Consider the following 23537-nt stretch of genomic DNA (forward strand, 5'->3'; position numbering starts at 1 on the left):
CCCCCCCCCCCGACAATTGGGGGGGTCCGCGGGCAGCACGAAGCCCCCCAGGGGAACACCGGGTGCAGGGCGCGGGGGGACCCGGCCCCTGGGTGCCCACCCGGGGTCGGTGCCAGAGGGGGGCTCTGGGCTTCTCTTTCCCTCCCCCCTCCGCTCCCGGAGCCGCCCCGCTTCCCAGATCTCTCGCCCCGACCGGGCTCTGCAGCCTCTGTGCTGGGCTGCAAAAACTGGGCAGAAACCGGGGCAGAAATGGGGCAGAAATCGGGGATCTGAGCTGTGCATCCCGGGGGGGGGGGGGGGGGGGGGGGCATCGGTGTTATTAACGGGGACAGTTAACGGGGCCAATGCGCCCCGGTCCCAGCCTGGCTGCCAGGAGGGGAACTGATGGTAAGGGCATTTATTTCACGTTTTTTTTTTAAAATCGGTATTTTGTTTTGTTTTGTTTTGTTATTTGTTTTATTTCCCGTTTATTGCCCAGCCGTGCGTCCATCCCCCACTTCTCCGCACTCCTCCACCAGGTTTCGCGCTCCAGTTCCTCGGGAGCTGCTGCAGGGCTGGGGTCTGCAGCCTCCCCCCCAGCCTGGGCACCCCAAAACCTGGCGTGGGGATGGGGACGGCGCTGGGTCTGCATCCCCCATGGGTGCCCTGGCTTCAAACCGGCCTCGGTTTTAAGCCAGGAGGGACAGGGGGCACACGTTGGGCTCTCAAAAAGCTCCCCAGGGGGGGTCCTGCCCGGGTCCTGCCCAGGCTTTGCCATGGCTCTGCGGGGGCCGGGGAGTGCTATTTTTACACGCACCTCCCCAAATCTGCCCCGTGCCAAACGGCCCGGCCAAGCCCTGGGGACCCGTGCTGAGATTTTTGACACACGAGTCCCCGCTGCGGTGGCTGCGGGAGCTCCGGCACAAATCCTGCCGGCACCGCGCTCCCCGAGCAGCCTCGCAGCCCCGACCTGATGGCTCCTGACCCCGGGATGTGCGAGCCCCCTCGCCCACCACTCGCCCCCGCTGCTCTCCTCAGGGCTCCTTGGACTGCCCCAACCTGGAGTTTGGATACGGGGATGCCGACGGCCACAGCGCGGAGCTGTCAGGTGGGGCCAGCGGGGCGCTTTGGGGCTGTGTTGCTGTTAACAGGTGTCCTCGTGGGGTGGGGGGTGTTTAAGGGGTGGCATCGTCCTGGCGTTAAAAGAGCACGAGGCTTTTAGCAGCTCACGGCCCCGTCCCACATCTCCCTGCGGGGCAGTGACTGGGGCTGCTTCCACCCCAAAACTGCCGGGGTCCCCCATGGTGCTGCTGTAGGAATTATTACACAGGGCTGTAGGAATTATATAGGAACAGGCAGAGCGCTGTGTCCCTCCATGTCCAGCCCCCTGCACAGGTCCCACAGCCTCCGAGCTGCTCAGCGTGAAATCAGCGCAGGTTCTGCCTGGCTGCACGGCTGCTTCTGCAGTCCCTCCCTTTGCAAATTGGCTGAACGGGGACAGAAATTTACCCCAAAAACCCCTACGGTGCTGCAGATGCAGCGGGGCAGGGGCGTGGGAACGGCCCAGGGGCAAGGAAGAGGAGGGGGGAAAAGCCCCGGGGAACAGAAACCGGAGCCGCAGCTGCAGCGAGGCTTGACGAGACCAGAGCATCATGCGGCTGCGTGGGGGGCTCTGTGGGGCTTCGGGTCCTCTTCTGATTTTGTCTGATTTTATGGCAAGTTGGGCTATCTGCACTGCCCTCCCTGTTGCCCCTTGGGTACAAAGCCTCCACCTCTGGCTGCGAATTAGGGCTGCAAATGATGAACTTGGTAGCGTTGGGTGGGTACCAGGTGCCCGGTGGAGGTACAGAAGGGCCCAGGGACAAGTTGAGATCTCTGCCCCATTTCCTCGGGCATGTGGGGACGTCTCAGAGCCCCGCAAGGAATTTGGCAGTGATGAGGAGGGGGAAGCCCCCGGCTCACTGCCGACCCCGTTGTCCATCAGAGCTGTACAGCTACACCGAGGAGCCCGAGTTCAGCACCAACAGGAGATGCTTCGAGGAGGATTTTCGCACCCAAGGTACCGGCTCCGGGCTCAGCACCCCGTGGCTTGGGGCTGCCCCGCTGCAGCCGGCACCCACCTGGTGGCTGTGGTCGTGTCCCCTTCGCAGTGCGGGGACGGCGGTGGCTGGAGCTGGACGGGGCGCAGCAGAAGGCCTACGTCATGCACCTGCTGGATGGGCTGGAGGTGGTCAACAGGGACAAGCGGCTCAAGGTAGCACGGGCCATCCTGTACCTGGCGCAGGGTAAGGACCGCGTCCGGATGCGGCCGCGCACCCCCTGCCTGGCTCCGGCAGGCGGTTTGAGATAAATGTCATCTCGGGGTGGCAACCCTGTGCCAGCTCGGTGCAGCAAAGCTCCTTCCCAGGATGGCCCCGGGGCCTCCAAGGCAGCTTCCTCCTAACCACTGCCTCCCTCGGGGCCTCTCCAGGCGTGTTTGGAGACTGCGATAACGAAGGCGATGTCCTGCACTGGTCTCGGCACAACAGCTTCCTCCTCTACCAGCTGGGAACCTTCACCGCCTTCCTGGAGCTGCTCAACATGGAGATCGAGTGAGAGGACCTGCGCTGCCCTCACCCTCCTCTTCTTCCCATCCTCCTGCCCTCTTCTTCATCCTCCTCCTCCTCTTCCCCGCCCTTTCATTCTCCTCCTCACCGCGGACCAGCAAGGTGGCACAGCCCCGAGTGCTGCGTCTCCACCTCCGGGGCCGTGGGCTGGAATTGGGGCTGGGACTGGGGTTAGGATTGGGGACAGGGTGAGGAGCAGCCCGTGCCCAGCAGCTGGTGCTGAGCTCGTCCCTTCCCTGCCGTGCAGCAACAGCCAGGCCTGCAGCAGCGCCCTGCGGAAGCCGGCCATCTCGCTGGCCGACAGCACCGAGCTCAGGTACCCCCCTCTGCCCCCTGCCAGCCGTGGTGCTGGCATCAGGGACAAGCGCTGGGGACCCGGCGTCACCTCCCCGCCGTGCTGTCCCGGCAGGGTGCTGCTCAGCGTCATGTACCTGATGGTGGAGAACATCCGCGTGGAGCACGAGTCGGATCCCCCGGAGTGGAAAAGCTGCCGGGAGACCTTCAGGATGGAGCTGGGTGAGCCTCAGGGGTCTTCGTGCGCCATCGAGGTCCCTTTGCTACCCCAGGTCCTTGGGGAGACCTCGGGGATGGGGCTCTAAACCTTCTCCTGGTCCCTCTCCCCGCCAGGGTTCCCCGTGCGCACCGAAGAGCCGTTTGCTCTTCTGCTCTTCACGATGGTGACCAAGTTCTGCAGTGGCCACGCTCCCCACTTCCCCATGAGGAAGGTCCTGCTCCTGCTCTGGAAGGTGCTCCTGGTGCGTGAAAGCCTTCCTTTCCCAGAACCTGGTAACTCAGAACGGCACTGTGTGGCCTGGACACTCCCCACTGATCAGTCCAGCCACAGCGGGGTTATTTAGGATGGCACAAGAGGCTGACCGAGGTGAACGGTTCCCTCTGGGACGAGGTTTCTCCATCCTCAGCTCTCCAGTTTGATAACCTCAAGCCACTGCTCCCCGGGCAGCCCCGAAGAGCTGCGCGGCGCGGGAGGGACCTCCCCTGCCTGCTCCGTCACCTCTCTCGTTGGCCCCTAGTTCACGCTGGGAGGATTTGAAGCCCTGCAGGCGATGAAGGTGAGGAAGAGGGAGGAGCTGGGCCTGCCGCCCCTGCCGGAGGACAGCATCCAGGTGATGCGCAGCATGCGCGCCGCCTCGCCTCCCACCTACTGCATCGAGCTCGTGGAGCAGCAGAAGCGAGGGCACCGGAGCCGGCGGGTAAGGGCGAGCACATCCTCCTGGGACGTGGACCAGGGTTTTCTCATGGGGAGGAGTTTCATCATGCTCAGGGAGCCAGCCTGTGCTCGGGAGCATGTTTTCCTTCCCCTTCCAAGCGCTCCTGCATTTCTCAGCTTATAAAAGCTGCTGCAGATCAGCCCTGCGAGCGCTTGGTCCGGAGGAAGCGAGAGGACGTCCTGACCCTATGGCTAAAGGCTGATAAGCGCTGAGCACCAAGCTGCTCGCAGCAGGCTCATCTTCCTTTAGCTCAGTTCTTGGCATTGCAGGGTTATGGTGGGATGAAACACTTCTTGTGCTATGGGGGAGATATTGGGCGGTAGCTCCAACAATTAAGGTGGAAATGGGGCCACACCTCCCAGAGAGACAAGGTTGGAGGTACAGAGGGAGCTTGTTCCTTGTCCAGGCTTTGGTGGCAACAGATAGAAGGGAAATCCTCACCAGGGAACATCTGGGAGCTCGGTCCTTCCAGGATGGAGATGTCTGATGCTGGTGGCTGGGAGGGAAATGAAATCTGTGGTGTAACTTCAGTTTCTCCATCCCCTTCTGCTGCAGCCCCTGATGAAGCAGGACAGTTTGGATATCTACAACGAGAGAGACCCCTTCAAGAACGACGAAGCAGGAATCGACGAAGAAGAGGGTGACGACGTGGACAGCGGGATTGAGGGGGAGCTGGACCTGATGGAGCGGGATGCGATTATCCCCGCAATGCCAGCCCAGCGCCCACCTATTGAAAGGGTGTCGTTCCCCAAAGGCCTCCCCTGGGCCCCCAAGGTCAGGTAAATCCAGCTGGTTGCGTTGCCGTCCTCCCCAGCCCTACCAGCTACCTGTCCTGGAGCTCATTACAGGCTGAACGTCCGCCCGTGGCAAGTGTGTTGGCTCCTGGCAAGCTGAGCTGGAGTGACTCCACTTCTTCTTTGGTCTCGGTTGGCCCCTGCTGGGCTGGGTTTAGCTTGACTTTACAAGCCAAGTGTGGCCAAGGCTGACCAAGGAGTGGAAATCCCATTTTGGAAAGCCCGGGTGCACTGGGAAGGAGTTGCTGTGGGAGCAGGGCCCGTGGGCTGGGAGCAGGGTGAGCTGTCCCAACCGGCGCCGATGGGTCTTGGTAGGGCAGGGTCCTTGATTAATCATCTGGTTAATGAAAGGGGCTCTTGCTCGTTGAGTGGGACTCCTGTGTTGCCAAACGAAGCCTTCCTGAGTGGCCTTGTAGGGTGAGAAATGGGAGAAATACAGCTGATAAAAAAATGGTGCCTTCCCTTCCTAAGACCAATTCTGCTACATGTGATATGGAGGAGGGTTAGGAAAGGAGGGTGAAATCCTCTGCTTCTTCCCTCAAATCCATGCGAGCTTTTTGCTGCTGATCCAAAGCCTGGATTTAATCCAGTATCCTTAAAACGCAGGAGCAAACGCAGCTTTCTGCTGTGGGGGCAGTGACGGGTTAAGCTCTGCGAGGCTGTGGAGACCACATTTGTTTGCCCCAAAGGAGCAAGTGCTACTTGTAGGTGCATGTGCTCAAAGCACAGAAGTTGTACAACGAGGTGCTGGTCATGGGGAACCGCTCGCCATTTACTCTCCCTCTCCCGTGGAGCTGCTCAGCAAATGCAGATGGTTTTGGCTCACGTTGTGAGCAACGGTGACGGTAGCCAGCAGCTATTAAGACCTCGAGAAATCGATCCTAGAAAGCTAAAAGGTTCTTGCCAGCCCCATTCGGGAGCTCTTTCTAGGCAGCGGAGGCTGCGTCCTGATAAATGTCTCTTTTCCTCCCTTCTCGTTCTCGTTTCTCTGCTGCTCCATCAGACAGAAAGACATCGAGCATTTCCTGGAGGCAAGCCGGAACAAATTCATCGGCTTCACTCTGGGACAGTGAGTGTCACGTGTGCAGGATGGACGGAGCTGTCCCCTAGCTCCCATCGGTGCAATTTAACTGCAAATTAACCCACAGAGCTCGGGTGTTCTCAGGTCAACCAGCCTAATTTGTACCTTGGTGCGGAGCAGCGCTGGGTTTTGCTGGGGCTGCAGCACTGAGCTCAGCGTTGGTAGAACGCGTCCGTGGGGACGCTGGCCTCTGGGGACCTCCTTCTATTAAAAATCAGACCTAGCCCAGAATAAGTGACCCATGGCCCGAGCAAGAGCCCACGATGAGGGGAGGAGTCTGGGTGGTCCAATATCCCCAGCAGATTACAGACAAATGAACAAATGAAGCTGCGAGAGCAGTCATCCTGGCCCGGGCCCGCAGGGTGTACAGGACGTGTTGGTTTGCAGGTGTGGTGCTGAGCACGGTCAGGACAGAGACCTGCTTTCACCCAGATCCTTTTCCCAACATCGCCCCTCTCTACTGCAGTCTTTGCTGGGGAGGAGGTGGGAGGTGGGCAGCCCATGCCAACACCTCTCCCAATTCCCCACCCGTCCGGGCTGCATTCGGTGGCCAACGGGCTCCCTCCTTTCACCTCGTGTGAGATGGAAGTGGGATCGCCTCCCCAGCCTTGTACTTACCTTTCGTCCTCCCCTCCAGAGACACCGAGACCCTGATAGGGCTTCCACGGCCAATTCACGAAAGCGTGAGGACGCTGAAGCAGGTAAGGCACGGCGCCTGCGCGCTTACCTCGGGTACAAATGAAGGCCGCGGGTGTTGTCGCTGCTCAGCGTTCCCTCCCGCAGCTGTGGAATTGCTCTGCCTCTGTGTGTTTTGCCAGCACAAGTACATTTCCATCTCGGACGTCCAGATCAAGAACGAGGAGGAGCTGGAGAAGTGCCCCATGTCTCTGGTAAGGAGGTGTGCTCCCCGTCACTAAACGGACACGTGGAGGAATTCACAGAAATCCACACATTTTCCCTGATCCTTAAACACACCTTGGATGCTCCTTGCTCTAAAACACCGTATCGTGACCAAATCATTAAGTCCTCAAGTTAGGTTTTAGGGAGGTGACTGACATACCTCAGGCGTGCAGACTAGGGATAGTTTTTCTCCCCTTGTTTCTAAAGTTTCTCCGTGCTACAGGGGGAAGAGGAAGTCCAAGAAACCCCTTGTGAGATCTTGTATCGAGCCATGCTATACAACCTCCCCCAGTACATGGTAAGCCCGTGTTTTTCAAAATTAAAAACGCATTTGTGAGCAGGGAATGGTGCCAAACGGCGAGCCGACAAGCCATTGTGCATGGGTGCAGGCATTGTCTGACCCCAAGAAGCAAGCTTTGTGTGTCAGGGTTCCCTCGAGCAGGAACCAAACTGCCCCATCGCGTCGCTTTGGGTGGCTCTGCAAACAAGGGGGCAATGCCTTCAGGTCTCTGCCAACCTGGGGAGCGCTCTCAGCAGCTCATGGGGAGTCTGTAAGGTGTGATGTTCCCTGGGGGACATCCCTTGCAGCTTTCCCATAGCCCCAAGAGATTCTCACACACTACATGTGTCCCAAAATTCAACTACCTTGTGATGTTGGTGGGCCACGTGCACCACGTCCATAGGAAGAGACAAACAGATTTAATGCGTTAAGCTCCAGGCGACTCTTGCATTAATTTATCCATCCTGCTAGAGGTCAGGTGCATCAAGTAATGCCAAAACAGAGCTGCAACTGGCTTGCCTGCCCAGGGTGTAAAGGCTGAGGCTTGGCATAGTCAGTCCATCACCGTGAGTGGAGCTTGGGCTGCTGAAACCCCGTTGAGTTGGCTTGAAGTTGTCCAGCTCCAGCAAGTGAAGGAGAAGGAAGGAATTTCCCCCTTCCCAAGACCATCCCTTCACACCTGCCTTCCTCTGCAGATAGCTTTGCTGAAGATCCTCCTTGCTGCAGCGCCTACCTCCAAAGCCAAGACCGACTCCATCAACATCCTGGCAGACGTGTTGCCGGAAGAGATGCCGTAAGTCCCCAGGGAGGTTGGCCACCAGCCGTCCCCGCTGCGACGTGAAGTCTTGGACCAAGTGGGAGAGTTGGGGTTTGCCAAGAGGTTCAGGGGGCTCCAGATCTGGGGATGGCTCTTTGGATAGATCCGAGCTCCTGGGACGTGGTTTAGTGACGGGACGCAGTAGGTCCGGTTGATGGTTGGACACGATGATCTTGAAGGTCTCTTCCAACCTACGTGAGTCTGTGGTTCTGCTGCTGCTGTCGAGGCAGAGGGGTGAAAGCCACAGAAATGGGGGCAGAAGGGGATAGAAACAAGACCTGGAAGGTCCCTGTGGAGCCTCTCCAGATGGATCCGAGTGCGCCAGTCCCTTCATGTACCCGCAGCGCCCTTACCTTCTTTCCCTCCAACCCAGCATCACCGTCCTGCAGAGCATGAAGCTGGGCATTGATGTGAACAGACACAAGGAGATTATCGTGAAGAGCATCTCGGCTTTGCTGCTGCTGCTCCTCAAGCACCTCAAGCTCAACCACATCTACCAGGTGAGCGCCGAGAAGGGGTCGGCCACCGCCAAGCTGCTCGTGCAGCCGGCGTGTCCCGCGGTGCTCTCGTGGAGGACCTCTTCAGGAATCGTGTCCTCTAGGAGCTGTGGGTGGCTTTTCTGGAGAGACAAACCCTAGCCCCAGGACATGTTTTTTTTTTGTGGAGTTACTCACGCAGGGATAACCTGCCTGCCATATGGCTGTGTTTTGACGGAATCGCTTCCACCCACGTGGAACGAGTTCCCAGACTGCTGGCAGAACTCACGCTGTAGCTGATGGGGGTAAAACTCCGGAGGTCTCACAAGGAAGAGCCTTCCCTGGCAGAAGGGGAGGGCAATAGGGATTAGGCGAGACCCCAAGACCCTCCAGTGGTGCTGGGTGGGGCCTCGTGAGGCCAGCCAAGCTGGTCCTCTGCCCCCCGGCAGGGTCAAGCTCTGCGGGCTCCGGTTTCAGCAGAGCTGAAGGTCAGGGTCCCAGATGCAATTTGATTTTTGCTAAGTAGGTGGTGGTTTTTTGTTTGTTTGTTATTTAAGAGGGTTCCACATGGTAAAAATCCATCACATCCATCCGTTTTATGAAGCCCACTGATGTATATACATGTAAATGAGGCTAAATAGAAATCCATGTATTGGAGTGGATAAAATGGAAAAAAAAATCCAATCCTGCCTTCGCTGTGTTTTTATTATTATTATTATTATTATTTTAATTTATTTATTATTCTTATTTTTGAGGTGTGGGAGCAAGCTGCTCCTTCCTCCCGCGTTTTGGGTGATGGATGGTGAGAGCCGTGGATAGGGTGGGCAGAGCAGGATGGGACGGGGTCGGACGGCATGGGCTGTGTGAATGGGAGATCTGCTGGTTATATCCCTCCTTTAGAGGGCGGTGGAGATCTGTTGTGGTATGCAAACCCAGACTTTTTAACGTTTAGAGGGGGAGAGAAATTAAAAGCATGTATAGAGGTAAGGGTACTTTTTTCAGTCAGCATTTATAAAGGGGCTGGGTTAGCATGTGCTGCAGTAGGAATTTCTCAATTTTCTCTCGTAGTAGCTCTATCTCCTCCTTCCCCATATAGTATTTTGTTGCAGATTATATCTTGAAAAGCGACCTGCACTCCCTAGGTGTCCCTAAACGGAAGCTAACCCTAAAACACAGAGGCTGGATGCTCACCATATGGCAAATGCATTTTCCCCGCCGGTGGGAGTTGTTGTATATGGTGCAAGCCTTATAGAGCAGACTTCTGCACGGGGAAGATGGTCTGCCAGGGTCTAGAGCAAACCATCGAGACGGCATTGCTTCCAACTGGAAATGGGTTTCCATTCCCAGCGTACGCTCCTGGTTGTTCCCGCTAACGCTGACCCATCTCACTTCTCTTCCTCAGTTTGAGTACGTGTCCCAGCATTTGGTGTTTGCCAACTGCATCCCGCTGATCCTGAAGTTCTTCAACCAAAACATCATGTCTTATATCACTGCCAAAAACAGGTACAGCCGCTTCTGGGGGAGAGAGAGGTGGTGGAGCAGGGAGGAATGTGCATGAAGACCCCAAACACGTGGTGGGGCTGAGTGACCGCTGGCCCCAGCGTGGCTCCGGGGCAGCGCACTGCACGGAGGGGAGCAAATCCCTCCTGCCCGATGGGGTTTTCCCCATCGGGGCAGGGGTTTCCAGCCTCTCGCTCACTGCTGAGGCACACACAGACCCATCTCGCTCTCACTGGGCTGGTTTTCATCTCTGCATGGCCTCCTGGCAAGCAATCCGTTGTCCCCAGGCATCTGTGGACCACAGCTTCACAAAGGCGAGGTGGGGCAGAGCCTTCTGGGTCTTCTCTGCTTTTTATAGCCAAAATTCAGCTTTCCTGACTCCCTCAGGTTTCACGTAGTTGTCGCTGCCTTTTCCCTTTTGAGCCTGGCGATGTCGGGGTGGGAGGTGGCAGCAGCGATGCTAGTACTTGGGTGGCGTGCGGCGCTGAGCTGGGACATCAGGGCTGTACCTGCTCCCTGCCCTGTGTCAGGGCCATGGCACCTGGGAGCCCGCGAGGAGCATCCATCCTCGTGGACAGTCCATGTGAAGTTTAGCCTGACTTAGGGCATCTCTCGACCTTGGGTCTCTACCCTGATCTCCTGCTGGCTCCGTGGTGGCTGAGCTGTGGCTCAGCTGCTGGACTTGGAAGCAGCAAGCGGCAAAGACGGGGACGGAAGGGCTGAAGCTGCGTGGTCGGCAGTGCAGGCTTCATTTTAGATCTGTGCGTGTCTTGGGGCATGGATAGCATCAGTGAGTGTACATGTATATATCATATATTGTACATTATATACATCATATATACAGTATATATGCTATACATTATATATATAATGTATAATATTTAATATATAGTTTACATAGCCAAACAAAATATATATTTATATATGATATATAATATATATAAACTGTCGATTTATATAAAATATAAAAAACTAATCTAATTTATAACTGTATCTAATATATAATTTATATAAAATATGTATAGAGTTTTAGTTTGGCTACTTTTACAATGGCAATAAACCCAGATGCCCTTGCCATGCATTTTCTTGCTTTTAATATTCTGTCAGATGTCTGCGTTTTAACCCAAGATCTGCTTTTTGTATGTGCTTGGTTTTGTGTTTTTTTTTTTTTTTTTTTTTTTTTTGTGTTTGTGTCCATATGAATAACTAATCTGCCATGTCTTAATGGATCCAGATCTTCCGAGCCCTCACTAATGCACTTGGGACAGGCTCGGGACGGGCTCGGTGTGCTCCGTTAAGCCGAGGCACGGGGCAGTGGTGGTGCTGGGAGCCTGGGAGGATGCTGCTGGTGCTGGGCAGATGCTGTCACCAGAGGTGGCTCTGCCCTGGCAACTCAGACCCCAGGCACGGGGCAGGAAGACGTTGCAGGTTGCTGGACGTAGTCTCATAGATCATCCTAAAAAGTTGCTCTTGTGCCAACCTGTTTCATAACGAGTCCCTCCTTTCCCATCTTCTGCAGCATCTCAGTCCTGGATTATCCGCACTGTACGGTCCACGACTTGCCCGAGCTCACTGCAGAAAGCCTGGTAAGCAGCACACAGGCTCCTTGTAACAGTATTGTCCTACGTGGGAAGGTCAGGAAGGATTTTTGATTTATTTTTTTCTGCCCTCTCTATACCCAGCCAGTCCCAAATTAGAATTTTTCCCTCCCCTCCAGACTAGAAAATTCCTCCCTATTCCTCTCTATTCTGACTTGTTACCGGCTGTGGGGAGGTGGGGCAGGAGACACAGGCAGGCTTTGTACACTCTATACAAGTCGTTGTGCTTAAAGTTTTCCCTTTTGCTTCTCCAAACTAGAGAGCCTGCTTCTAAAAAGGCTTCGGCCAGAGGCTGTTGCCTCCCAGGCTTTAATTGCTCAGCGCTCACGCTCCGTAGAGTAGATGAAGGAATAAAACCAAATTCCCTGCGGAGAGGAGCCTGAGGCATTAGCAGGAGTTGGATTTGATCCTTATGGGTCCCTTCCAGCTCGGGATACCCCATGGTCTCTGATTCTATGATTATGGAGGCCAGCCAGCACGATGGGTCCAGGTGAGAGGGTCCCCGCCAGCCCCGCTGGGCTCCCACCGGCCGCATCCTGGCCCGATGGGGACATCTAGCGACGTGTCACCGATCGCTCCGCGCCGGTCCTTAGGCTCACGCTAGGTTTTTGTGGCTCTAAGAGAAAACTGAACTTTCCTAGGGAAAATATTTGCAGGTCTGTTTTCGCAGCAGGGTCGGCTCCCCAGCCTGGGAGCTGCGCTCACCCCTAGGCAGGTTATTTGTTTTATATCCAATATGCGGTGTAAGGATGCATTTCTGCTGTGCTCAGTGCTGAACAAACGTAACATACCGCCCCATCCACCAGCCACTGCTTCCCTCCGGCACACAGGGGTGTTATCCTCGCCGGAGACTAATTTAATTAGACGTGCAGAAGCCAACCGGAGTGCTGCTGCGTGTGCATGCCTCTGGGAGGATGCTTGTGAATGCGGGATCTCAGAGCCCCTCAAGGAAAATGCGATGTCTGGCTGGAAGAAACCTAAACCTGCCTTTTTTTCCTTTGGAAAGTGGGACTTTGAGCCTGGGCTGCTGCTAGGGAGGGCTCCTGCAGAGCTACTTGGAGAGGTTCAGGCAGGTGACAATTAAGTTCCAGTTTTCTTTTTCTCTCTTTTTTTTTTTCTCCTTGTTTTTATTGGTTGGCTCCACGTCTAGAAATGACGCAGGGTGTGTTCCTGTTAATTAGACACTGCATTTTGATAGGAATTAAACACAGCCTGGTTCTTCAGAGATGTGTTTCTGCACGTATTTGCGTTTCTTTTCTTCAGCCAACATTTTCTGCAGTTTTGGCCTTTTCTCTCTTTTTTTTTTTTTTTAACCCTGATGCACTGATTTTAACATCGCAGCCGTAACACATTTCTTAGCAGATCTAACAGAAACTTGTGCTGCCAGTGGGCTGAATACAGGCGGGCGTGCTTGGTTTGCTTCCACGGAAAACTAGGACACGCTCGGCAGCGCCGTTCCCAGAGGAGGGACCCTCTGGCTGTCGGTAGCTGCTGCTCCCACACGATAAATCAGGAGTGGATGAATCCTGGCAGGACAGCAGGGGTATCATCCATCCTCTCATGGCTCAGGCTCCTCAGACCCCTCCTGGCCACCGTCTCTCCCCTTTGGTGGCATCTCGGTGACATCCTGCCTCTGCGCTCTGCTGCGCAGGAGCCTCCAGCACAGTCGCAGCCTCTGCTGGCAGAAGAGTGCATTTTCTCCGAGCGGTTTTTACCAAAATCCCGGAATTACAGTGCTCCCAACTGGCAGATTTATTTCTCGTTGGCCTCTACAGCTTATCCGTACGCTAGCACTTTTAGCAGCTTACTGAAACAAGGGGTTTGATGCTTGCTTTTAAGAACAAAGGTATTACGCTGGCAGGATTTTCTTGGTAAACCTAGCTTCAGAGCTGGATTAGGCGCTGACAGAAGCGTCTCATCCAAACTCTCCTCCCGAGGGTGCCCAGAACGTGAACGGGATTTTTTTTTTTTTCCCGTGGTTAAGGCTGCAGCTTGCTGTAAGTGGCTTATAAATTAAGCAGCACTCGTTTCTGCTCTCAGCCCCAAGTAGGTTATTTGTGGGACACTTGTGCTGTGCTCTGTGCTGTTCAAACAGAACAGGTTGCCGTGCCGCTGGAATTACAGCTCAAACATGCCACGGGCGCTGTTTACACAAGCCAGAGCCGGGGGTGCTGAGGTACAGCTAATATCTTAAATTATACAGCCAATATGTCAAATAACGTAGGAGCTGCACTTAAGCTGGCGAGGCTCTCTGCTACAGAAGCGTCCCGTCCTCCCAACAGGAACGCTGCTGTTTGTCATCCTTCATCATTTTGTCTTTTATTTGTCCGTAATGCAGCCTCTAAGCATGTGGTAATTTAGGAATTAATTTCTATATTTAACAAAAAGCCGTTCTCCAAGCAGTGGTGATGGCCAGGCTGTAATTTGCTCTGTAAAACAACAAATAGAGATCTACTAAAATACATATTCCCCTTGACAGAGCAACGGGATTTATCTTGGGCCCTCTTCAAGACCCAAATACAAACTAAAAATGACGATTTTTTTGTCCGAGGCTTTCAGAGCACTTTTCCTGGGGATGATGATAGCCCAGGCAAGGAGGTGGCTCCACCGCTCAGCCGAAATAAGATTTGTGCCACCGAAGGGCATCAGGGAGGGCATTCAGCACGGGGCAGAGCTGCCCTTAGGGTCACCCCCTTCCCTCTCCTCCTCTCCTCTTGCAGGAAGCCGGAGACAACAACCAGTTCTGCTGGAGAAACCTATTCTCCTGCATCAACCTGCTGAGGATCCTCAACAAGCTGACCAAGTGGAAACACTCGAGGACGATGGTAAGGCGGAGAAATACTTCTCCTCCTGCAAATAGTATTTATTTTTACAATCCTCGAGCCCCCTGCAGGAGTTTTGGGGTATGCTGAACTCCTCTGTTCTGTCTGCTCGGGGTTTGTACGACGTGGAAGCACCACAGGCAGTATTTGCTTTGCTTTCTTGAGCTCGTGGCCTCGACTTGCGTTGCTTTCTTGGCAGATGCTGGTAGTCTTCAAGTCGGCCCCGATACTGAAGCGAGCGCTGAAGGTGAAGCAGGCCATGATGCAGCTCTACGTCCTCAAACTGCTCAAAATCCAGACCAAGTACCTGGGGCGCCAGTGGAGGAAGAGCAACATGAAAACCATGTCCGCCATCTACCAGAAGGTGCGGCACCGCATGAACGACGACTGGGCTTACGGCAACGGTGAGCAGTGCCAGGGACAGGCATCGTGCTGGGGTTTGGGGCTTGTTTTGTCCTAGGACTTGCTGGGATCCCATAAAGATGGTTGGGTCAGCACTGGGGATTTTTTTCGGAGGCCTTAAGGTACCATTCGGCACCATCAGGAGGGACACAATTGCATGAGGGAAGTTGGGAATAATCAGATCAGGCTGGGATATGGTCACACGAGGTCTTCAGGATGAGTTTCCACCAAACCCAGCTCTCCAATTCTGCATTCCCAAACCGATGGCTTTTGCCATTGAGGCACTGACCTGCTCCGCACCAAACGTGCTTGCCTGGGGCAGCCACAGATTTGGGATCTGGGCGGCAGCCCTACTGAGCACGCCGGAGAAACAACGGCGGATGCTGAGGATCCTTAAGCTGAAGACGTGCCGGTCTGTTTAAACAGCTCTTACGTGGCCTAAAGCTGTATTTTTAGAAGGCTTAATAACATGGTCCTGAACTGTTGCTTTGAGTACATCTTTTTTTTTTTTTTTTTTAAAGAGGATTAAACAGAAAAATTGGGTAGCATCCCTGTGTCAAAAGGAGACAGGGTGAGACGTAAAGGCCTGACATCTTGGCTTCCTTACAGGGGAGAGAGGCATTATAATTAGGGTGCTAATTTCCACTGTAAAAGATGTAATTTATTTTCTGAAGACGGGCACGCTTTTGAGAGTTGTGATGCTGCTGTGCCACCGATTCAGCAGAACCAAAACGAGACTCGCTATTTTTAATTTCCCCCTTAAGGCTGGAGTTCCCCAGATGTCCATAGAGCCAGAGGGCTGGGGAAGGCTGGGGACTCCCTTTCCTTTACGGGGATTTCTATCGCCTCGCTGCCTTGCTCAGCGCACTCATCTTCCCTGCAGGGCTGAATGCAGCAGCAGGGCTTCTTGATGCCCGCGATCGCATAATTCACTACTCAGCAGGCGCTGCTTCTTGACCTGGACGCTTTGCTGTGCCAGCACTTGGCTTTCCGAGACGAGATCCGGAAGGGTTTTTCCCCGAGGGTTTATTATTAGCTTGGTGTATCTGGATTGAGATGCAGCTTGGACTTCTCCCTCCTTTCAGCACTGCTGAGACCTTGCCAGCGAATTTGCTGACCCTTTGTGGAGCGAATGGCTGGTTCATATTGCTTTAGAGCTCATAAAGACCAAGTTTTGAAATGCTAATTTTTTGGAAATGGTACATATTTACATAATATTACATGTTTAAAATACCGTGGTTATTACAGTCAGTTGTTAGCTTCCCACATTTTAAAAACCTTTGTTTTCAGTAGCTTATATTAAATTTGTGAGGTTTTAGCTCTAACCTTTAAATCTTGATCTCTGCCTCAGACATCTGCGGAGATCTTCAGTAAAAGTGGTGGGGCCTTCCCAAAAAAAGCAGGAGCTTTGTAATTGTATGGAGTCCTTAAAGCATGCTGAAGGCCAGAAATAATTGCATTTCTGCATGAAGTTCTGCTGAATTTACAAGTGATTTTAATATATTTTATTTAAATACCTTCAATGCATGCATAACAGCAACTGATTATGAATAATAATTACCATAGAATTAGGAATAGCCGAGCGGCTAATATAATACTCTGGTTAGTTCAGGCACATGACTGCTGTAAATTCTTCATTCTTTCTTTTGGTCAAACCATACCAGAGTCATTTTCTCCACAATGCTGTGGTCTTGTTTCTTCTTGAACCTAGATATCGATGCCAGACCGTGGGACTTCCAGGCTGAAGAATGCACCCTGAGAGCCAACATCGAAGCCTTCAACAGCCGGAGGTACGACAAGCCCCAGGACTCGGAGTTTGCGCCGGTGGACAACTGCCTGCAGAGCGTGCTGGGCCAGCGGCTGGAGCTCCCCGAGGACTTCCACTGCTCCTATGAGCTGTGGCTGGAACGGGAGGTGTTCTCCCAGCCCATCCGCTGGGAAGAGCTGCTGCACTACCAGTGAGAGCCACCCCGTCACCTGCCACCGTCCCACCCTGGTGAGGACCCCAGGGCTGAGGAAGGTGATTTTGGACCTGGGGGTTCTTGAGTAAGACTGGAAAAAAATGACCATCTTTCTAAAGAGGCCAGGCCTCACTGTATCTACCCAAGCCCCCCTGGTACGCAACTGTCATCTCTTTGGAGGTCTTCCTTTTGGGGTGACCTCTTGGAGACAGTGTGGTAGCAATGAACCCACACAGCGGCCAAGGGCCGGGTTTCAGCATCATGCTGGTGGCAGTGTCAGCAGCATCCTCACCCGTTTTTCACTCCAAATTTACACCAGTGCACGAGAGATCAGAGTCTGGGCTGTCCCTTTGCTTGGTTCACGCGTGCAAGTTTGTCCTAAGAGAATCTGAGCTGTGGAAGGTCTCCATCTTCCCCAAACGCCCCATGCTGTGCTCGATTTTTTTTCATTTATCCAGTTACGGAGGTCCAAGAACGTGCTCCAGACACCCCAGTGCTGTGAGCAAGATGCCCTGGTTCCCTGACGAAGTGGAAAATAGGTGGCACTCGGTGGCGATCTCGAGCACAGGTGACAAGTTGACTTGGCCAACGGAGATGATATTACCACTTGTCCCCAGGCTAGTACTGCTGCTGGGATTGTGCAGCCTGAGGTGGAGACGTTCTTCTGTAACTGATGATTTTGCACCCTTCACGAGGGATAGTAATTACCTTTTCCACTGCTCCACTTTGCTTCACCACTTCATTCACTTGTATTGGAGTAAGGTGCACAGTGAGCTGTGCGTTGCTTAGAGCTGCCGAGGACGTTGATTGCCATCTCTCTCTCCACCTGGAATGAGCCCAGAATTATTGGCACAGAAGTTACAGACCCAAACTACAAGACGTCTGAAAGTGCCACGTAAAGGATTACTTCCTCATCCATCAAGATGCTCCATTAAAACGTCCATGCAGGGAAACAAAGTGCAGCAGGCTGATTGGTTTTGAAGGATAAGTACCGCAACATTAGGTTTCCAGGTTGCTTTCTTCACTGCTCTTTAGCCCTTCTAGCCCTAGAGCAGAAAGTAAATGCCCCATCTTCCTGAAAATAACCTGATTTTTGCACAGGTTTTTGGCTTTTTCCTCTAAGTGGGAAGGAAGAGTGCTTTGGGTAACACTTTGCTGCCATCACATGATGAAAACAGCAGATGCTGCAGTCCAGAATTCACAGTGTGAATAGCAAACTGAGCTGTGAGCTTTCTATAGCAAGGAAAAACCCTCGTGGGCAGGGGATAACCCACTGAGTGAGCCTCTGCTCAGCGCCCTGCGTCCTTTCTCCTCAGCCAGCAGCCCTCGTGCAAGGCTTCCTCGTGCTTCCTTCAGGATCCTGACGGGGTCTGAGAATTCTTACCTTTTTCTACAAAATGCTGTCGGTCCAGCACAGGGAATCCCGGGGCTAACGTTTCCTCCCTTACGAAACCAGATCTGGTGTCAAAGAAAAACGTGTTAATATAGCATGGGCAAAATTTGGCTCCCTTTTAGCTGTATCGATGTAGCAAGCGCACAAGTGATAAAGTCACGGGTATTTGTTGTGGCAGGATTCGTGCTTAGTGCTGTAGAATTAAACTGGGAATGTTTCCTCAATGTGGTTTGCAAAAGACATTTTTCAAGGAAATAGCATTAGTAAACCTGCTCACCTTTTAAAAAAAGGCTTTTGTTCAAAATAAACCAGAGCAACTTCTGAAGTTCATTCATTTACTGATTTTTTTTTTCTTTGTGCATCTCAATTTAAATGCTGCTTTCGGTGGTTAATTTTGTTTGTTTGTTTTAGGGGTGGAAATGTAGTATAAATGCTACTATTTGCAGCCAGGTGCTAGGGGACAGAGCCCAGGACTAACTGGACAGTTTAGGATTTTCTCTGTGATGATTCATCTGTTTTTCCTCCCAAATATGCAGTTTTTTCCCCCATTTTGCCCACAGGCCAGGGTCCTGAGAGCTGAGCTGAGCCCTGCATGGTATTACATGGTCTGGCACACGGGACACTCGCCTGTTCCTTTTTTCCTTCCGTCTCACGGTGACCCCACATGGAAATAGTCCCAATATTTGTTTCCAGCTGCACCACTTATTTTATGATTGCTCTGCTATTCTCTGTTTTAGAGTGGTTTAGAACACCGTCTAATTTCCTAACAGCTAAGTGTGAATGTAAAGGAAGTATTATCAAAGTATCAAATCCTTTGCCTTAATAAACTAAGGGCATGGAGGTGTTTCTTCAACGGGACAAGGGATTTGATTAATTATTAAAGAATCAGAAACTTAGAAAAGCCCTTCATATTTGGCTCACGGCTCCTCCCCACCACCAAGTGTCTCCTTCTCCTGGTGTTTGTGTGGGTGCTGGTTATTCTCTTTGATATCACGCTCATTTTTCTGCATTTTATATTTAAATTCTGCTCCATATGAGGTTTCCATAGCTTATCAGTGCCTTCCATCTCTACTGAGGTATGGAAGAGAAATACAAATTCTTACCTGGATCCCTGTGGTGGAAGGTTGTATGAATTGTTATGTTTTGAACACTATTCATTTCCACCCCACGTAAAGCTTTCTGGAGATACGCCTCTATATAAAAACCGAACCTCTCTGTAAAAAAGCAACTAGGGAAAGGTAGACTTCTAGCTTTTATCTCATCACGGATTTATCACAGAGACTGTATGTCTACCGAGACAGGCCATGCTTTGTGGGGGTTTCTTTGGGAAAGAGGGGCAACGTGGGTGTCAGTTCAGGCTGATAAATGCTGCAGGTCTCCCTACAGACCGCACAGCACGCTGCAAAGCAGCCGTGGGGCTGAAATGCCATTTTGACAGGAAGAGAGGAACCTATTTAATAAGTTTATTCTAGTTACGAACAGATGCAAGTCAAGGTAGTAATGCCAAGGCTTTCCCTAGACACATTCGAGCAGTGTATTCACTGAGGCTCCTCTAGAACACTCCCTTACCCGCTCTGACAGCCTGAGCTGCTGCTCCTCCAGCAGTACCAGAGAAGTCTCCACCCTGCTACGAATTCTCAAACCGCAAGCTGGTAGCAGCTTAAAACTTCTTCACAGCGAGGATTTTCTTCTCCCTACAAATCTAGGAGTTAGAAGGCAGCAATTATGGGATAACCATTTTGATACAGAGGAAAGAAAAGTTGCAAAGTATAGTTTTCTACTGGTTTCGTACAGCTGAAGGAGCCGTATCTTATCTTACCCCAAACATGACTGCTGATTCCAGGAACGGTTGCATGTGCTCAGTTTCTGTTGAAACGGCGTCTGCAGAGGTTTTTTTTCAGCCCACAGGTGGCTGCAGAAAGCTTTGCTGCTGGTAAGTCAGTATCGTCAGTACCTTCAGATGCTTCTGTTCCTAATTTTAGCCTCATTTCCTAGGGATAAAAGGCACGGGTGATTGCGCTCCTACTCTCTCAGTCCTCTATAAGCAATTTTTGAGCTGGTTAGCCGATTCCACACAAATCTGAGTAAAGGATAAAAGGCCTCAAAGATGTGATCTCAGAAGAGTTGTGAAAGGGGGCGTCTGAGCGGAGGGGCAGACCCTACTAATGCCCCAGCCGAGGCAAAGCGGGGCAGCTCAGTTTCTCATTCGGATCAGCAGGGACCAGCTGCCCAGTCCTAAAAGAACTGGGCTCAGGGCTGGGAAAGGACAGGGGAGGGGGGCTGCAGGGAAGGGATGCACGCCGCTGTGACACTGGGTTTCAGTAATTCCATGGCTTATGGGACAGCTTTTTTTTTTTAAAAAAAATATATATATATTATCAACTCGTTGGCATACAGAACATAAGGAGGCATGTTCTTCCCACTAGGTCTCAGTAGTCATTTCATTCTCTAGTTGGACGCGGTCCCCTGTGTAAATTTTCCGCTCTCTGTGTGAAAAGGACCATAACCTAGTCGCCCTCCGTCCCCTTATGTGAATATTTCTATAAAATTAAGTGAGATGTCCTCACCTAACAGCTGCCAGAGCTAAAGCACTCTTTATTTATCAAACTGTAACTACAGCAGTGTTTTTACGAGGCCAGGTTTATTATACTCCTAGTTTGCAGCAACCTCCCTTAATTATTTATCAAAGCCCTCGCATTTGTAAACAGCAGCTTGCTTTGTAGCCAGCTCCAAGTATTTTTACAAAAACCAAGTTGACTGCGCAGGCTAATTTTTGTACGCTTGATCTAATTTCTGACAGACTTGTCATTGCTGGTATTTCTTTTTACCCTTAATAGTAAAATGCATTATCTTGACAGTTGCTTCTGCTAAAAGGAGACAATGGGTGTAATTACGATCACTCCTTTTACGCCATGTGGTTTGTTGATTAGAAAATTACGTAAAATCATTTTTCCATGCACGTAGCAAAAATATTTTTTGTTATTTATTCATTATTAATTCATCATTTCTTTATTTATTCCCAAGCTTTATTCAAAAGTGTTTTACTTAGAAAGTCTACAGACAGTATTTCTGAGCCAAGTTTCTGACCCTTTCCCTATTTTCTCTTGTCCTTTTGCTTCTTTCTCTGTCCTTTTTGGCTCTTTCTGATCAGGTACCAGGATTCCCCTGAGATTTTCCCCAGCAGTGAAGGTTTTTCTGGCAGGACTGTTTCCATCTCAGGAAGCTGACTGATTCCGTTGCCTGTGGCCTGTTAAGAGGCAGGAATGGGAGAGAAATAAGCAGCACGATGAAGAATGTGGGAGCTGCGTTAGTACAGAGCCACAGAAAAAAACAGCCACGGATGCACCCAGACTAACCAAATCCCAAGGCCTTGTTCTTTTTCAAATGGCAAGGAACCTCTTTAGTCCACAATTCGTCTTCTGCATTGCCCTGACAAGCTTGGTGTATGATACAGGGTAACGGGATCCCTCATTTTCCTTTGCAGCTGAAGACAAAGAAGTTCAGCTGCTCCATCATTTAGTCTGAATAGAAGGGAGGTAACGTGCTCATTAGCCTCAGTGAAGTCTGATACTCCCCACCGATCAGAAAGCAATTCCCTTCCAATAGCACTTTCTCCTGTGCAACAAGACCTGCATCCCACTCACGGCAGCAGAAAGCAGTTATGAAAGGGAATCTGATGGTTTATATTCCGTGTTTCAAAAGTGCCTTTCAAATTGTCCTCTTCAGCAGCACCTCGCTCTCTCCCGGCTCTGAGGCAGTCGTGGTGTCGGGTGATGACCCAGTTGTTATTTCCAAAGTTTCCTGGTCTCACTTCTCCACTTGGCCTGCCCTCCTGGCTCAGCTTTCCCTCCTGATAAAAGAGATAATCATTAGACCAGTGTTTTGCTGAGCAGTGCCTTTGCTCTTTGACTTCCTCTAGTCATCACCAGGTATATTTTGCTGCAGCTTATCAGTCACACTCAATCCCGTCACTTTGCCCTCTTTTGACATCTAGTCCACAGGCAGGTAATTATTTTCCTGCAAAAATTTCCTCCCTACCCCATTATTCCTTTCACTGATATGTTTACTTCTCTTAATGCATTGGACCGACTCCTGCTCTCCTTATTGTTCTCATCTCTTCTTTTGCTTTCACTTTTGGGAGATCTGTCATTCTTTATTAATCCATGCTTTAACGTAGTAGGTCACAGGTCTGGCTCGTTCTCCATGTCTCCTCCTATTTTCAGCACACCGGACTGAGATACTCTCCCTGCAAACACTTCCTCTACTAGAGCTGGTCAGTTCCTAACCAAGTATATCCACCCTTCTATCACTATTAAATAACTTTACAGAGTCTCCATACCTTCTAACCACATCACTTACCAGCATCCGAAACAATGACTGAATGCAGATTAATCATTGTAATTACATGAGATGGAAATTAATGTTTGCGATAAATCCAACAATCTCTGTAGCTGCCAGGAAGAGGGGAAGAGCAGGTAAGATGGCAGGGCGTCTCGGTAAATCAGAATTATTTTTTCTACCTAGAATCCTCTCCAATGCTGATTTACTTAAATGTTTGTATATAGTACACTGTAATATATACCATTCTCAGACTAGGAGAGAAAACAAAGGCTGGACGGCTATTATATCTGATAAATAAAATAGAAATAAATTCATTTCTATTTTTTTTTTTTTTTAAAAAAGAAGCTAAAAAAATTACACATAGGTCTGCAGTACTTACCATTGCATTAAAATGCCTGTCATTTGAAACTTATTTTATAGCTTCCAGCTCTCAAAATTAAGGGATTTTTTTTTTTTTTAATGTTGAAATTATTCTGAAACGAAGCTGTCTTCCTACAGGTTCACGTCCCATTGCCCTTAAATACCATTTTGTCCTCCCCACGGCAGGAACGTGCTCTTGCCAAAGCGAGTAGAGAAGGGCTGAGCTGTGCTGACATTTCCTCAGCCGAGATATTAATAGTGTCTGTCTCCCACGCTCGGCACAGCTGACAATTTTCATGAAACTCATAGGAAATTAATATATTTGAACTCCTGGCTTCGTGTCAAACTCGGTTAGAGCTGGTTCGAAAGTTACGGCACAGGGGATGACAGGCAGCCTGTGTGGTGTTACAAGCCCCTTTTCCTTAGGAAACGGCACTAAATTCCAAGCTCTTACCTGTAGAGATTTTGAAGACAAGTTTGAAAATACGATAAAGTGCATTCTGCAGGCTTACGGACAAGAAAGCAGATTCCAAGAGGCTAACATCTGAGAGAAAAATGGAACTGGGCAGCAATTAGGCAGAGTCACTGAAGTGTTGGGGTTCGGCAATAGTATGATTACGAGCTATTTAATTGTACTTATTTGTTTTAATGAGGTGATTCAGCTCCTGATACTTTTCACTTGTGACTTGGACTGCCGTCACTTTGCAGATGGGAGCGCACAGCAGCGAACGCCTGCTGCTGAGGGATGTGGAACGGAAACCCCCCTCACGCCTTCGCCACAGCATTTAACAAAAACGGTATTTGTGTGTTAATACCCTGGCTGTGGAAAAAAAAAATAAAAAAATTAAATATCTCTAAAAAAGGTGCAGGGCACCAAAATCAGCCCTTCAGCTGCCTGCTCCTCCCTGTGACCCCTCAACTTCACTTGTACCTCGGATATCAGCTTAATTTTTTATCACTCTAAGGGATTTTTTTGGAAAACATCCAAGCTCTATTTG

At 51.2% G+C, this 23537-nt stretch overlaps 1 protein-coding gene and 1 long non-coding RNA gene across 2 annotated transcripts; one reads left to right on the forward strand and one right to left on the reverse strand.

Annotated features, from left to right (window-relative positions):
- Positions 1 to 966: 966 nt before the first annotated feature.
- Positions 967 to 18168, forward strand: STRIP2 (striatin interacting protein 2; the record flags this gene model as incomplete). Its single annotated transcript, XM_035340340.1, has 20 exons — positions 967 to 1087; positions 1964 to 2038; positions 2130 to 2264; positions 2450 to 2570; positions 2833 to 2901; positions 2995 to 3101; positions 3213 to 3340; positions 3617 to 3796; positions 4370 to 4593; positions 5612 to 5677; positions 6327 to 6390; positions 6508 to 6579; positions 6813 to 6887; positions 7565 to 7662; positions 8060 to 8186; positions 9565 to 9665; positions 11182 to 11248; positions 13981 to 14085; positions 14282 to 14486; positions 16196 to 18168. Coding segments are annotated over 20 exons (2391 nt in total), but the record flags the coding sequence as incomplete, so codon positions are not given.
- Positions 18169 to 18834: 666 nt separating this feature from the next.
- On the reverse strand, positions 18835 to 20358 carry LOC118160798. Its single transcript, XR_004747680.1, has 3 exons — positions 19658 to 20358; positions 19381 to 19532; positions 18835 to 19088 (listed from the first exon to the last, which is right to left on the reverse strand). It is a non-coding gene; the product is annotated as an uncharacterized LOC118160798 (long non-coding RNA).
- Between the last annotated feature and the right edge of the window lie 3179 nt (positions 20359 to 23537).

Source organism: Oxyura jamaicensis, chromosome 1, assembly GCF_011077185.1.
Source record: "Oxyura jamaicensis isolate SHBP4307 breed ruddy duck chromosome 1, BPBGC_Ojam_1.0, whole genome shotgun sequence".
NCBI classification, from domain to species: Eukaryota; Metazoa; Chordata; class Aves; order Anseriformes; family Anatidae; genus Oxyura; species Oxyura jamaicensis.